Source organism: Aulostomus chinensis, chromosome 10 (assembly GCF_037954235.1).
Source record: "Aulostomus chinensis isolate RoL2024-O1b breed Wild chromosome 10, RoL_Achi_v1.0, whole genome shotgun sequence".
NCBI classification, from domain to species: Eukaryota; Metazoa; Chordata; class Actinopteri; order Syngnathiformes; family Aulostomidae; genus Aulostomus; species Aulostomus chinensis.
In genome coordinates this window covers 10364712-10381751 of record NC_141329.1, presented here as the reverse complement: position 1 = coordinate 10381751, position 17040 = coordinate 10364712, and the positions used below count along the sequence as shown (strand labels likewise).

At 41.3% G+C, this 17040-nt stretch overlaps 1 protein-coding gene across 1 annotated transcript; it reads left to right on the top strand.

Moving 5' to 3' along the window:
• The first annotated feature begins 1441 nt into the window (after positions 1–1441).
• Positions 1442–16689, top strand: wdfy1 (WD repeat and FYVE domain containing 1). The gene is made up of 12 exons (XM_086215987.1): positions 1442–1667; positions 2992–3059; positions 3137–3210; positions 3382–3436; positions 6219–6369; positions 6446–6558; positions 13336–13462; positions 14027–14132; positions 14309–14410; positions 14487–14617; positions 14711–14819; positions 15266–16689. Exons 1-12 carry the CDS (start codon positions 1531–1533, stop codon positions 15323–15325), a joined length of 1233 nt encoding a protein of 410 aa, XP_086072113.1. The 5' UTR covers positions 1442–1530; the 3' UTR covers positions 15326–16689.
• Positions 16690–17040: the final 351 nt, after the last annotated feature.

The following is a 17040-nucleotide window of genomic DNA, read 5'->3' as shown; positions in this document are numbered from 1 at the left end:
CCTGCGACCCTTAACAGGATAAGTGGAAGAAAATGGATGGTTGGATTAGCACAATTTAAACACAAAGGATTCTCTGTATTAAGGCTGACAACATGTTACAATTTAATTTTCATCTAATCAAGACGTCTTCTGAGCTGGACAGACTACACTGCCTCCTATGGCTGTGAAGGGAGTGTACATGGACTGTCTGAAGAGTGCAACAACAAAATATCATGACAAATATTTGAGAAATCTCCTTCAGCCCTTTAGACATTCTTCCATGTTCTCTGGTGAAAGATCGAATCAGTTCCATTGGCCCCTACTTAGTCCTCACTTAACAACTACAGGCCCATTCCTACGTTGCCTTTTATTTCAAGGATTCAAAAAAAAAAAAATTTGTCGCTCACCAGCTCACTGCTACTGAGATCGATCACAATATCTTTGACAAATTCCAGTTTGGTTTCTGCCTAAAACACTGCAGAGACAGTTCTTCTTACAGTTCTTTATGATCTCTTGATGTCCTCTGACGCTGGCAACAGCTCTGTACTGGTGCTGCTTGATCTGGCTTTGATAGTGTGGACCACTGCTTCTTGATAGACAGGCTAAAAAAGCGGATGGGCATGTAAGAACTGACATGGTTGGCCTCAACAGGTAAAATACAACTGACCCAGATTTAGAAGAGTTCTTGATTACACAAGAGGTAAACAGCGCTTAGTGACCCACAGACATAGTTTTAAAGTCCAACATGTGTGTATTTATTGCACAAGAATAATCTAAAAATGTCCATCTGGGTAAAAGGGAATGATAGCATATATATAAAATGTCCTCTTTTACCTAAAAAACGTTGATAAATTAAAAGGTTAAATAATGGTTACAAGTGTGTCAAAGATTTCCAAGTGTCTAAAATCAGTAATCTTTCTAACGGCCAGCAGAGGGTGACATCACAGGTTGTTTAAAGATGAAAAAAGTATATAAATAAGCACACTTCTTAATTGATTTATCTATTTTTTTCATTACTTTAAATATCTCAGGTTTATTAGTCATTATACAACAGTAGATCACACTTTATATCCAATAAATATAGTCAATCTATTGGCAGCATACAACAGAAGTGAGTTTGCTGTACCAAATTGTTAGTTGAGATTGACAATTTAATTTATTCTAGATTGAAAATTCTTTTAAGTATGCAACCACGATTCATAACATGTAAGGAATTTTGGCAAACTAACAATATAAAACTACGACTTCTTAAGATACTTTGCATATTGGAATACAGAGGGCTGTTAACGAGCTTTTCTTTGAGAAAAAACGAATATACAGTACATATTTAAATTAACTTGAAAACACTTCATTCATTGTCTGACGCTTTAAAGATTCATTAACTATTCATGCACACGGAGATATGAAGCAATTTATCCGACCTGCAGTTTTTGAGTGCATTCCTGCAGTCATTACGGTAATCCTGACAGCGGCTCTGGGTGTCAGCTGATCCTCCTTGACTGCCTGGTCGGAAAATCGGCTGCAGGAAAATACTGTTGGCTACTATAAACCATGGCTGCAGAGATTCATTCGAGGCCCCAGACCGCCAGGCCGGTTCTGCTGAACAAGATCGAGGGACACTCAGACGCTGTCACATCAGCTGTTTTAATACCGAAAGAGGATGGTGTGATCACGGTCAGTGAGGACAGGTGAGTTCGCCCAGCAGGCTAACGCTACGTTAGCATAACAAAAGTAGCTAGCGGGCTATGGCTATTTACTGCTGTTCATTTCAACACTTTTAAACATACTGGGCAAGGATCGAGGCTAAGAAATAAACCAAACGTTCCTGAAATACGTTTCTAAAACTATATCATGTTACCTGGACATTAAATTTGAGCTTCAGTCAGTCTAGGGGGTGGCTTGTTACATTCACTACGGATTTACTAACCAAGAATGAGTCCCTTCCATCCGTCAAAAAGTGTATACTGTTGGCTAATTGCAATATTTACCCTGTGGAGAGTGTTTGGTATTAAACCTGTGGCACTCGCTTCGAGACTGTTTCGATAAAGGCTAACGATATTCACCCAACTGGCTAGCTAGCTAGCTAGCTAGGTGCGCTGCAGCTCATTGTAAACATTAACACAATAACACACATGTTACCAGTAAGTGCTGCATTCAGTGTTGAATTGTTTTATTTTCCTGGGGCCATTTTAGTTACTCTCTTTATTTTGGAGGCTTGCAATGACGGTGGTTATTCCACCTATGCTACACTTACATGCATGTTATGTACAAGTTCATCGGGAGGGCTTCGGTCTCAGTCTAGTCAACGTCTCATCTTGACACAGTTCTGTGTGGCATTCAAGTGATTGCTCAAATTGACAGCTACCAGATGTTCACTGCGACTGAGCTGGTTAATAGTCACATATGTCCATCGTGCTCGCTGGACTGGTATCAGGGCCATCATCTTTAGCCACATGTGTGAACAATCAACATCCTCATTTAAAGAAACCGAAAATGTGATGTAGACTGTAACCCATTTGATAATAGAGAAGCTCTAAAGCTAAGAGAGCCTTAAAAAGCTTAAAACTGTGGGCAAAAGCATGTTTAGACTATGAACTATTACTGAACTATACAGTCCTTTGTCTTCTTTTTATGCATCTTTTATGCCACTAAATGCTCACTCTGCAGCTTTACAAATACTTATTAGTTTATATCTACAACACATGAATATAAAGGTTTTTGCCAGCCTGTCATTTACAGTTGCAAAAAAGAGCACCATACCAAAGATGACTCCTTAGCCAATTAAAAATTATACAAACAAAAGTTCTAACTCGTCACTTCACATTAGAGCCTGATTCCTAAATGAGATTAAAGCCTTAATGTGGAATTATTGCATCTATTAAGTACTTCTACTCCCTGAAGAGTGCCAAGTTGTTGGTTTTTTTCTAGCATCATTTTTTTTTCAGTGTCGTATTGTTGCATATACTACATCTGCAAGTGCTTTGATTTTGACATTTTGACATCCGTCCTCAGAACCATCCGGGTTTGGCTGAAGAGAGACAGCGGTCAGTACTGGCCAAGCATCTACCACACAGTGTCCTGTAAGTGGGAGTAAAGCATCTCAGTGGAGTTCTAAATGTTGGTGTATATGCTGAATATCACCCTCTCTCTCCCTCAGCGCCTTGCTCTTGCATGTCATACCACCATGACAGCAGACGCATCTTCATAGGTCAGGACAATGGAGCTGTTGTGGTGAGTGAAGCATGTGTCTATTTTCGCTCCAGGCTTACTTTTTTGGTTGTTCATACAAAAATTTGAATAAATAGAAAAACTCTGGGTATCTGGTTTAAATAGGCCACCTGGGGGAAAGGAGAGTTATTTGATTTGGAACTTGTTTTTTTGTTTGTTTTCGTTGCCCTCTAGGAGTTTCTCATCTCTGAAGATTTCAACAAGATGAACCATGTTAAGACATATCCAGGTGAGATCACATGACTCAAGTTCTGCTCTTGAGGAAGGTGAGATTGTTTTTATCGTTAAGACTGATGGTTGTGCATCAGCTCAGTGCAGCAGAAGTGCCCGACGTCATTATGGGCATTCATAGTTGTACACTGATGTAGTTGCATTAACTCTGCAATTGCAACACCGCAACACTAGCTGGTGTGTCTGTGCCACAGTGAGTTTCTTTGTGCACTTTAAACAAAGACCCAGAGAAGTGGATGCCAGACTGCCATTTGTTTCTGCAGATTTACATTTAGTGGAAAAAATCACAAATCAAGGGAGGGACTTTTTTTTTTTGCATTTGTGTGGACGTACACACACACACACACACACACACACACACACACTACAAATAAACATAGAAAAGTAAATTAAATTGTAGCCCTAAAGTCACTCTGATTGACTGACTCTGCAACATCATACTTCAGGTTATTGTGTGGATGCAGTTCTATTCCTGTCTGCCTTTTTATATGTATTTGTTACTGTTGCAGTGGCGAATTGATCTTTGTGACACCATTTCCCAAACATGGCTCCACTGGTGATCAAAAACCTCCAACGGGGTGTCTCTACCAATCAGTCAATATATTAAAGCAATAGCTTAGTCCTCTACTGAACGATCTTTTGCATTCATGATATCCACAGTTAAAAAGCCCTTGTAAGAACTCTTTTTGAGCCTTCTCATCCTAATTTCATCATGTCACATTGTCAGATTTTGTTCACCATGAACATAATTCCTGTAACTCTGTCAGCATTTCTTGCTCTCAGTGGAAAATCGCCAGCCTTTTGCATTAGAGGGGAAACTCCTCATGTCACCACAGGAATGCTCCATCTGGCTTCTCCCGCTTGATTCAAAATCCAGCTGCACAGTCCTAACAGCAAAAGCATGACTCACACAGTCAGATCAGAAGGACTTTAGGGCATGTAAACTGATATGATTGAGTCATGGAAAGGATTTTGGTGTCTGTGGCTTACATTGATGAGAAAAATCTGTTTCATTATTCTGCAAACATAGTTATGGTGTTTCTCAAAACCAAACCACATCATTGCTAAATGAATGTAGGTGATGAAAATGCCACTAAAGTTAGCGTTACTTCACCAGATCATCAAAACTTCTCAGGGCAGAGCCGGATGTAAGCAAGTGTTAGTTAATGTGGCAAAGAACGTTCTTTTAGATGAAGGGTAGTTCAGGTAAAAAAAAGCCACATGCAGCCTCATGAATCTGGAAAACTTTGGAGAGGCCCGCAAGCACCACATGCTATATAATGAACGATGTGTTACACGATCATGGTCCATGCTAACATGATTTACCTAGTATAGGCCAGTACGGATTGCTGGTAATAGAATCTCAATGATCAAAGCCCACAGAAACCTGGTTTTCCTTCTAAAGCTCCCTTTAAAGCTTTGAAACTGGGAGGAAAAAAAAAAAAATTCTTCACATGTGATGACTGTTTGATGAGTACTTTCCTTTTTTCCCCTCTATATGTTTTACCGAATGGAAATAACTTAGGGATGTTTTCTCATCGTTAAAACATGATGAAGAATGACGATCAGGATTTATCTGCCATGTGCTACATGTGAACTCACCCGGAAACCCTCGCCTGCACACGCTTCCTACCCCAGTTCTATTCTGCACCTCTGTCATTGAGTTTTGAAGAAGGCGGAAGGAGAAATAATGTTTTTCATTCGTTGTTATATTTTAAAAAAAGTCATTCAGCACCAAAAACCCTGGCCCAATTTTCAGACAGACTGAACTGAATGAAAGTTTAATTCTTTGGGGCACCAGAATATATTTTGGTTTTAGTACGTTTTTGTCATTTGATCTATAGCGTGTGTGTGTTTATCGGCGGTGAATCATCTCGGCCCATATCTTGGCAGATGTTTGCCGATATGGTCTTTTATTTCTTGTTCTTCCTTTTTTTTTTTTTTGAAGAGCATTGCGTTGCAAGAATATGCTTGGGCGATCAAAAAATGCATCAGGCAGACCAGTAAGTTCTGGACTCCTAGTTGTTTCACGATAAGGGTTAAGAAATAACATTGAGCCTCATTCATGAAATGCTTATCTCAGTCCTGGCGTCCGCCACAAAAATTCATCATTAGTCAGGCTCTGAAATTGATGATGCTTGGAAAGTAAGCAGCTGTTACTTGTCAAGGGGTCTATTATGCTCCTTAGTCAGGACCGGAGCTCTTTGTATGTAAACCACAGCATAAAGATGCCTAACTAAAGACACCAGATTGTACATTGTGTAAACTCCAGGGTTCTTAAAAGTCTGGTAGTACAAACTTGAATTCAGTGAGTGGTGTTTCATATCGGCTACTTTGCTTTAGCCCAGAGTTCAGATAAGTGCCGCTTTTTTTCAAAGGGGTCTTTAAAACTAGAGCTATTGGCCACAGAAATGTGAAAAACAAAAGCGTGCAACTGGAGAAGTGATCCCAAGACGCGCTAAGAAGACTGATGAGAGTATAAACAGTCTGATGGGATTCGTCTGGATCTCAAGGTGATTCCAAGACTGTCCGTTAAGATTGTTGAGAGTACAGTTTGTCTGAGGGATTGGTCGGACTTAGTGCGTTAGTCTGGATTTGTGTGACATTAAGCAGAGCGTCTGATGGGATCAGCACTTGAAACAGCCAAATTAGTCTTAAAGCTTGCTCATCCGTGACAACTTGGATTAAAAAGCCTAATGAAATAGATGTGATTGATTTTGTTAAATGGGATGTGTTTGTTAATGGAGAAATGTTTGTGTGTATGTGTGTGTGTTTTACAGCTCACCAGAACCGTGTGTCAGATATGGTGTTTTCCCTGGAAAGCGAGTGGGTGGTGAGTACCGGCCACGACAAGAGTGTGAGCTGGATGTGCACCCAGAGTGGCAGCATGCTTGGGAGACACTACTTCACCGCCTGGGCGTCCTGCCTCCAGTATCCTTCACTCAGTTCAATATGTGTACAGTGTGTAGCTCTGTCCATATGGCTTCAACCCTGACTCTCCGCTCAGATATGATCACGAGACTCAGCACGCCTTCGTTGGCGATTACTCAGGACAAATCACGCTGCTGAAACTAGAGAAGCAGACGTACACCACGATCACGACACTGAAGGGTCATGAAGGTAAATATACCTGCTGTTTATAGTACTTTCACAAAAGCATTAATATGTTAGTGTCATTTTCACAGAACTTGACAATTTACGTGACACATACAGTGCAGTCTTATTTAGTACACACACTCACACACACACACACACGCACACACACACACACACAGTAAACTGGTGATGAGTAATCAGCCCCATTGTAGGAATCACATTTATGATTGATTAAACTGCAATTGTTGAATAGTGTAGGTAAATGAGGCCAAGTATCAGCAGCGATCCCACACGTCTACACACAGGTAAATCAGAAATATAAAAAGTAGTTCTCCACATGACATCATTGTGGAGTTACCTGTAGTTATTTAACGTGTTTTAATAAGTGTTGTAATACAGTTTACAAATTATAAATTCTCAATACTGGACTATAAGTATAGCAGGGTATTTGCAGTTCCAGACAGTCCTTCAACACTGTAAGTATCGAATAGTCTTTGGAATTCAATATCTTGTGTTTAGAGCTGTCAGAACTTTAGAGATGTTACATTACCTTTTAAACTACAGTGTTAAAATGTATTTGCACCAGTGGATGAGGGATGACGCTTGCTGTTGTGTCATTATATGTTCATATTCTGTCAGCATCCACTCAGAATAGGCGTCATGAGTGAATTAGTCATCCATTAATCTATTTTATGCTATTTATGTGGTCTCAGGTTGCTGAAAATATGTATATAAAAAACCCATGATACACTATTTAAAGAAAAAAAACAAACTCCATGCCACATCATTGTCTTTTCTCATGGGATTTTCATTTTCACGCTAGTATGAAATAGCCTTCTGCTTTATTGAGTTGACTTGGTCAAATAGCCCCATCAAATTCTCTTCTCCTCACTCTCCTCACTCAGAATCTCAGGATCTGTCGTGTTGTGGTTCAAGTCCTACCTCACAGGTAGAGCCTTCAGTGTCATGGCGGGTAGAACTGTTTGAATCACATGGCTTATCTACAGGGGTACCCCAGGGATCAATGCTTGGTCCCCTACTCCTCCTTATACACCACATCGCTCAGTGCTATAATCAGCTCACATGGCTTCTCCTACCACTGCTATGCTGACAACACTCAGCTTTTCCTGTCTTTTCCACCTGAAGACAAAAGTGTCTCAGCTCAGATATCAGCGTGTCTGGCTGATGTTTCCACATGGATGATGTAACGCCACCTTCTATTAAATCTGTCCAAAACTGAGCTCGTTGTCTTTCCAGCGTGTCCCTCCGTTCAACCACAGATCAGAGTTCTGCTAGATTCAAATCAACTTGTGCCCACAAACATGATTGATGACCAACACTTAAGGTACATGTGGCCTCGATTGCTCGGTCTTGTCAATATGCCCTCTATAATATCAGGAGGATCAGACCCTACCTGACACAACAAGACACGCAGCTTCTGGTACAGGCCCTTTTGATTTCACATATCGACTACTGCCTCTATCCTAGCGGGCCTCCCTGCATGTACATCTAATCCTCTGCAGATGATCCAGAATGCAGCAGCACGTCTGGTCTTTAACTTGCCCAAAACTGCACGTCATGTCTCTTCACTGGTTTCCAGTGGCAGCTCGAATCAAATTCAAAGCTCTTCTTCTGGCTTACAAAACAGTGACAAGAATGGCTCCTGCATACCTGGAATCCCTCATCCAGGTCCACACTCCCTCTCGCCCCGCTATGCTCTGCCTGTGAGAGACGTCTGGTGCTCCCAGCCCAGCATGGCTCTAAATCTCTAGCCAGACTCTTCTCCTCTGTTGTTTTCGAATGGTGGAATGAACTACCCCACTCCATACGAGCCGCAGAGTCCCTTTCTACATTTAAGAGACATTTAAAGACTCAAGTGTTCAGGGAACACCAACACCACTTGTCGCTTTTGACAAAATGCCAAATGAAATCGTAGAATGGTAGACTTAAAATTGTTAACCTTCAAAAATCCTTGTTGTGTCACAAAGGGAGAAAGACACAACATGCTTTCGCCATTCTTTACTGAGTCTCCAGGCAGGATTTGAGCCCTTTGTCACTTGGCTTTGGATGATCCAAAATCATCAATTGTTGCTAACTATTAATTCATTCAGGGAACATATACTCTTGTTAAGGTGTGTATTCTTAGCTGTTGGGTTTTTTTTTTAAATTTCAACTTCATTTCCTCGGATCTGTGAATTACAACAAAAGCGATCTGCTAGGACTCTTCACTGTGTGAAACAAACACCTCTTTGTGTTCATCGTTGGCCATTTATCACATGAGGACACGGTGGGCGATGACTCATTTGACCAGATGACGATCTTCACGACTCTTAATGTCTATTTTTACCACAATCGACAGTGACCGACAGCCAGTATTGAGATGTTTTGTGACAGAAAACAGCCATGTAATGTGATGTAAAACAGTTTATGGCACATGAGAAAAACACCTGTCAAACATTATCTTGAACAAATATTGACTTATGTTAGTTAAAAGACACGTATTGCAGATGTGCGCTGGCCTCTCTTTTATCTGTAATTCAATAAAATAAATCTTTATTTTCTCTCATAGGGCAATTCTGGTGAAGCTTAAAAACGAAAACACATGAGCATGACTAAAACACGACAGCAGCAGGTTTTAATATGCGATGAATAACGAGTAAAAGTAGACATTCGGTTACAAAGTTCAGTCCAGAAACTATGTGCAAGTGTCAAATACCGGTAATTAAAGTTGAATTTGCTGCAGTGTTTTGAATGAATATCAAGGGTTTTGCGCTTTATCCTTCCCAATAATACATTTTATTTAAGGCCTTCTGTCATGATACTCAAGGTCACCTTACATCACATCAAATCAAAATGCTGCCCACGAGCATGAAAAGACATCATTACAATAATTAATAAGTGTTATTGATGAAAATTAGACATACATTTACAACTGAACATATTGTGGTTGAAAGATGCAAAAATGTATTGGATTTTTCTGCCACAGTTTGAACAGTTTGGGTGATTCACTCAAGACATTAATGTTTTGTCTTTGCTTTGTCAGCCTGTTGCAGCAGATGGGATGGGGAAAAAAAAGTGATATTTCTCTCCACCAATCAGGATGTAGCAACATCAGGATCACATGACCATGATGACTTGTTTTTGACTGTAAACCAAATGTGATCAAACCACACCCATAAGTCCTGAAAAAATAGAAAACCCTTAACAAATATCATAATACGTGACTAAAACCTCCGTGATCCCTGAAGTGTTTGCAAAGCTCCCCTTTCTATTTATTTTGGCAGCATTTATGCTCTGAGAATGTTTAAAAAATAAGCTTTTGGCACAGATTTCAGGTAGACTGTTGACACTGTGATAGCAAAAAGTAGCCAACAGCCGACAAGTAAGTGAGATGACAGGCATTTGCCATCTCTGCAGCTCTCTCTGATGTGTTCTATGCAGATTTCCTACCAGTCTACGTGTGGAAAAACACACAAAATCACTTCTCACCCCAGGCTGATCAGCGATAATTTCAATCGTGATATGAATTTGTACTTTGTGTATTATACAAAATATCCAACCTAGATGTCTTTATGAGGAAACAAGGTGTTCGTATCAAAGATTCTTGAAAAGCGCTTAAAATGTTTATACATGAAACTACTCTGTATTCAATGAGTGCCACCAATTTTCTCTAAAATATTAATTTACCAAATATTTTCTTAGAATTGTATCCACCCTTTCTTCCTCTTTGGATGAAGTAATATATATTTCTAAACAAATATTTTCATTTAAAATGTTTAAGTAATTGCCTGAGTGACTTGCTCAGGGTGTAACTTTGCCTTGTCTAGTGTTAACTGGGATTCGCTCCAGCTCCAGATGATCGGCAGATGATTGGCAGATGATTGGTTAATACATTTTTTACTGCTGGACATGTTATGTGGCGGGCGGCATGGTAGTGCAGTGGTTAGCACTGTCGCCTCACAGCCCACACAGGGTTCGAGCCCCGGCTCGGGCACGGGGTCTTTCTGTGTGGAGTCTCCATGTTCTCCCTGTTCCTGTGTGGGTTCTCTCTGGTACTCCCAGAGTCCAAAGACATCAAGAGGGTACAAAGGCAAAAGGCAAAGGCAAATTTATTTGTATAGCACCATTCATACACAGGGCAATTCATAGTGCTTTACAGAGGGAATGAGACATTGAAAGTTAGAATCAGTTTAAAATCGAAAACATGAATTAAAACATTCAAAAATCAATTCGACAGGAGACAAATCAATATTAAATCAATCAATCAATACCAAATCACCCAGATCAATCCCAAATCAATACTATAAGAAGGCTGCAGTAAACAGCAGTGTTTTCAGCCCTGATTTAAATGAGCTGACAGTTTGTGCCCCCCTCAGAGGTTCAGGGAGTTTGTTCCACAGGTGTGGACCACAGAAGCTGAAAGCAGCTTCACCCTGCTTGGTTCTGACCCTGGGGATGCCAAGTAGACCTGTTCCTGATGACCTGAGGGGTCTGGATGCTTCATACCCAGTCAGCAGCTTTGACATGTATTTAGGCCCAAGCCCATTCACCGACTTATAGACCAGTAACAGGATTTTGAACTCAGTCCTTTGACACTCAGGGAGCCAATGCAGTGATTTAAGGACAGATGTAATGTGGTCCATTTTCTTAGTGTTGGTCAGGACTCTGGCAGCAGCATTCTGGATGAGCTGCAGATACTTCATTGATTTTTTTACTGAGACCTGTAAAGACACCGTAACAATAATCTAGCCTACTAAGAATAAATGCATGGACGAGTTTTTCCATGTCTTGTTTAGAGAGTAATCCTTTAATTCGTGCAATGTTTTTGAGATGATAATAGGCTGATTTAGGGACAGTTTTTATGTGGCTCTCAAAATTCAGGTCTGAGTCCATAACAACACCAAGGTTTTTAGCTTGGTCAGTGGTTTGTAGTGTCATTGAGTCGAGTTGGCTGCTGACCTCAAGCCTTGCCTTTTTGGGACCAAACACAATGACTTCTGTCTTTTCTGCATTGAGCTGGAGAAAATTCTGGTCCATCCACTGATTGACCTGTAGGATACAGTCACTCAGTGAATGCAGTGGACTGTAATCGCATGGTGACACTGTAATATAAAGTTGTGTGTCATCAGCATATGAGTGGTAGGAGATGTTATAGTGCTCTATGACCTGGGCCAGTGGGAGCATATAGATGTTGAACAAAAGTGGCCCAAGAATAGAGCCTTGCGGGACTCCACATGTCATCTTTGTTTGCACGGATTCACAGTTCCCAAGCGAGACAAAGAAGTCACGATCTTCTAAGTAAGATCTGAGCCAATTTAGCACCGCACCAGAAAGTCCAAAACCCACCTCTCTAGTCTGTCGAGCAACAGGTTGTGATCGACTGTGTCGAATGCGGCACTAAGGTCTAGTAGTACCAATACTGATATTTTAGATGCATCAGTATTAAAGCGTATGTCATTTAACACCTTAATTAGTGCAGTTTCAGTGCTGTGGTGTGGTCGAAAACCTGACTGGGAAGCATTGAAGAGATTGTTTTGGGTCAAGAAAGAATAAATTTGTTGATAGACAACGCTCTCAATGATCTTTGACAAAAACGCAAGGTTAGATATGGGTCTGTAGTTACTTAGTACTGAAGCATCCAGATTAGGCTTTTTTAAGAGAGGTTTGATTACTGCAGTTTTCAGTGCCCTGGGAAATTGACATGATTGAAGAGAAGCATTTACTATCCTCAATACATCTGATGAAACACAATTAAAAACACTTTTCAGCAAGCTTGTAGGCATCATATCAAGGCAGCACGTCGTGAAGTTTAAATTCTGAACCGTTTCTGTCAGAGTCGCATGGTCTATGGGTTGAAATGTTTCTAGATTTCTGAGAAACTGAGGAGGAACTGGTGACATAACTAAGTTGCTTTTGGAGGAGCCACATATTGTTTGTCTTATTTTCTGAATTTTATCTGTAAAAAAGGCTGCAAAGTCATTGCATGACTTGTTGGACACCAGTTCAGCAGGAATAGACGCCGAAGGGTTTGTCAGTCTGTCGACAACAGTGAATAAGGTGCGGGCATTGTTGGTGTTATTTTTGACCATCTCAGAGAAAAAAGACTGTCTTGCCTTTTTCAATTCTTGGTTATAAATGTGAAGACTCTCTTTATAAAAGTCATAGTACACCTGGAGTTTGTTTTTTCGCCATCTGCGTTCAGCCTGCCTACACTTTCTTTTTTGAGCTTTCACCAGAATGGCGTTCCTCCATGGTGACTTTTTTCTGCCAGATATAACTTTGGTTAACAAGGCTGATTGATACTCTAAATTGACCGTAGGTGTGGCTGTGAGTGTGAATGGTTGTCTGTCTATATGTTATGTGGCCTGCGTCACTCAAAAGTTCTTTTTTCTGTGTGCACTGGAGGCCTCAGGGTGCCTCATCTCACTGGAACAAGTTGCATATGACTGGCTCCCAAACTGTCGTCTGCCAAAACGGATGTGCACAGAGAAACTTTTCTCTTTCAGTGAATGAACATTGAAACAGCAGTTTAAAGTACAAAAAAGACAAAAGGCTGGCATTTATATTTATATTTTTGTTCACTTAATTTCCAGACTGCAATTTACACAAATTTGAGGCCATATGTCAAAATAAAATTCGACATATACTCATAGCATTAGAAGGAAGTCCCTGCTAGGTGTTTGGTCTGAGCTGTCTGTAGTCTTCCTTTAAGACACAGGGGGGAGCCAACTAGTCGTGCTATAACACTGTCCCTCTGCAGGCTATGTAATGAGTGCGGTCTTCTCTGTGAATAACTTGCAGGTAGTATAGGAACCCTGTGGTGGGACCCCGTCCAGAAGCTGCTGTTCTCAGGGGCCTCCGATCACAGCGTCATCATGTGGGACATCGGAGGACGTAAAGGAAGAACGTTACTGTTGCAGGGACACCAGTGAGTCCTGCTGCCTCACTTCATTAAATCTCCGCTTGTGTGTGTTTTTTTTGTCCCCCTTGTGTGTTGGTCAGGAGTGAAGTGATGTGTATTTGTATCCTCTTTCCACACCAGCGTCTGTGTCTCTGACAATCTTCTTGTCACATGCAGGTGTCAGTGGTGTCAGTAGCAGCTGTCCTTAGGCAGGCGCTCCCCACCTGCTGTGTGTGTCTTTGTAACCTCTTGGCCAGCTGCAAACATTTCAAGCAATTTCAGGCAATTTAATTACTTGTATCTCGCAGACATGCTTGGATGTGACAGTTTTAATGCCTGTGTTGCTTTGACAAGTCCTAAAATCACATTGTGTCTCTCTGTCCTTTCCTTCCTCTACTCCTCCGTTTAGAGGGGGTAGAAAACCCTCAAAAGCTATGAATTTATTATACTTTTATTTATTTAGCTGGTGGTTTTTTACATACACATTTTATGAGAAAGAAATGACACGCTGGCTGTTATTTCTGATGTGACAATCTATATTCATTCAGGTTTAATTCAGTTTGATTCCTCTGTAATCCTTTTCTTCCTCAGCGAGCGAGTTCAGGCTCTGCGTTACCTCCAGTTGACCAGGCAGTTGGTGTCGTGTTCAGCCGACGGAGGAATCGCAGTGTGGAACATGGATACGCCCAGAGAAGAGGTTTGCAACAATGGATCAAATAACATACATGCATCAATCAATAAATAGATAAATAAAGTCAACTCACAGCTCTTCAACGAGTGTTGATTTTACACCTGTACTTGACTGGTTAAGTGCTCGTGACATTAAGATATATCAGTGATAAGAGCTTGATGATTCTAATCTTCTCCTCCCAGGCGCCTCAGTGGTTAGACAGTGACTCGTGTCAGAAATGTGAGCAGCCGTTCTTCTGGAACATCAAGCAGATGTGGGACAATAAGACGCTGGGGCTTAGACAGGTAAGAGCGGAGGGTCATTAGCCGTCATCAAGGTTGCAGGTGTTATGAGTTACACGAGTGTGTTTCTTCTGTGCAGCACCACTGCAGGAAATGTGGCAAAGCTGTGTGTGGGAAATGTAGTTCTAAACGTTCCACGTTCCCAATAATGGGCTTTGAGTTCCCAGTGCGGGTGTGTGACGCCTGCTTTGATACCATCAAAGAAGAAGAGTGAGTAAAGAGATTGTGTTTCCATCTTTTACCACTGGCCCGCTGCTTTCACAGCAACCCCGATGAAATCCTGACGTTGTGTGTGTGTTGCAGTCGAACAGCATTGGCCACGTTCCACGAGGGCAAACACAACATTGCCCACATGGACATGGACCCATCGAGAGGCCTGATGGTCACTTGTGGAAGTGACCGCATTGTCAAGGTAACAACAGTCATTTCATGCATGTCAAAACCTGCATCAGTTTCTAAAGCTTTGACCCTACACTCTTGTTCTGAGTTCACTGGGAATGCAGCAAGGCCTAATAAGTCTGATGTATCAGAATTTTACCAGTGTAAAGAAGCATCTGAAGAGTCGGCCATGGTTGGTCACAATGATAATGAACAACTAAAACAATCATTTATACATCTCTCATGCTGCTCTCATTTCAAACCAGAAGTGTTAATAACTGAGTATACTTCGATTTCTCGTCACGATCTTCACTATGCGAGGATTTAGCTGACTTCCTCTACCGCTACATACATACTACTTAGACCCCACGGTGAAACTATGACTTCCTGTGACTTAAGCATCCAGTAACTGACCCCATAGACAGACTGAGCTGAGCAATGGGCTCCTGTGGTGTCCTCATTGGCTGCTTCTCTCCACAGATCTGGGACATGACGCAGGTGGTTGGCTGTAGCTTAGCAACAGGATTCTCTCCACGCTGATTGGCCCCAGTGTCATGGAAACCCCTGGACTCTTCAGCTACATCCAGGCGTGCTCCTGGTGAATGTGTGTATGTGTGTGTGTGAGTGTGAGTGAGTGCTGATGGCGAAGGTCTCCACATTCCCTTTGTTTCTTGTTACAAATGATCCTTTTATTTCACTACTCGTCAGTCCACACGACAGCGTGTTCAGACTGATTTTTTTTTTTTTTTGCTCTGATCTGAAACAGAAATCTAAGCACAACAGCGCGTGTGTAATCGTGTGCATGAAATGATTTCTCCTCTGGGAAGAATGGTATTGATATTAGTGTTTACATGTACTACTTCTGATGCTTTTCTTGACAAAGGTCTTTTTTTTTTTTTGTACTGTAACATTTGCTGACCTGCCATTCTTGTACAGACACACACTAGCTTCTCTGGCTGTGGCCCACTAACTGCATATAACTCTGTCACTGTAACATGTAATTACCCCACCCCCAGCCCGCATTTGTAAATACCCCCCGCATCATGTTTATGTAGACGTAGTTGCTTGGAATGACTCACTGATCAAGGTGATCAGCTTTTCTTCTGCTTTTCTCCCCTTCTCTCTTTCACCAGTTGGCCTTAATTCACTCTCAGGAGGTTTTACATCACTGGGTGGGGCTCCTTGTGTCACACGTCACCATTGCTAATGTGTTAGCATTCAAGCATTATGAGAAAATCAATGGGCACTTAAAGGTGGTGCTGTAGGAATTTCACTGCAGTCGTTTGCGTGATTCTGACCCGTCCTCCCACCGTATGATCTCAGGGGAGGCAAGGACAGTTAGAATATGTTGCCACGGTAACAGGAAATGTTTCCTACGGCATCAGCATCAAACAGCCATTTCAAGATTGAATCAGGAGTTCACAAAATTAATTTTGCGAAGCAAGTTTAGAAAAAAAGCAGTTTAGCAGCACTCACATGCCATGACTCAAGACCTCGAAAAGTACTTTTAATCTGTACTATAAATGAAAAAATTCCCATTTTGTGGTTGAAAACTGGATTTACTCTGAAGAGAAAGGCACTTAGGTAACAGACAGGTACTCTAAAGTTAATGTAGCACTAAATGCTGACGTGATGAAGTGTCAAGGCTGCCTGTTTCCCTTTAAAAGCCTTAAAGAAAGGAGGACATTGTCCAAGCCTTCTTAGCGGTTGGTCAGTGCTGATAACTGTTCATGCGCTCATCTTACTCGTTTCTTTCATCCCTTTTTCTCATTCACGTTCTGTTCTGAGTTCTTCTGCCCCTGCCAGACATCTGAATGATCCTGGATGTCCCCTCGTGCTCTCATCTCTGCACTGAATTGCACAACTTTAACTTAACACAAAACCTTTTTTGGGGGGGGGGGGGCGGGGGGCGAGTTCTGACCTGAGAGAAACGATAGCGAATTCGATGTAGCATCCTTGTAAATACTGGCTATTAATATCTTCTAATGTTAGACTAACACTTGCCTTATCGTAAGTGGGAGGGGAAAAAAGAGCATTATAATGTTGGGATTTCTCAATTTGAAAATGTAGTCACATTCCATTTTTTGATCCTGTAGTGTCTATTTATATTTGTAGTAAAGTATTTATCTATTATCACTGTAAATGGCTGTTTATCCTTCTTTGTGCCCATCTTGTAGTCTTTATCTCCTACTGATAGCAAACAAAACTGCGCTCAAAACAGGAAGCGCGTGGAGGTGAGCTCCAGAGTTGGATAA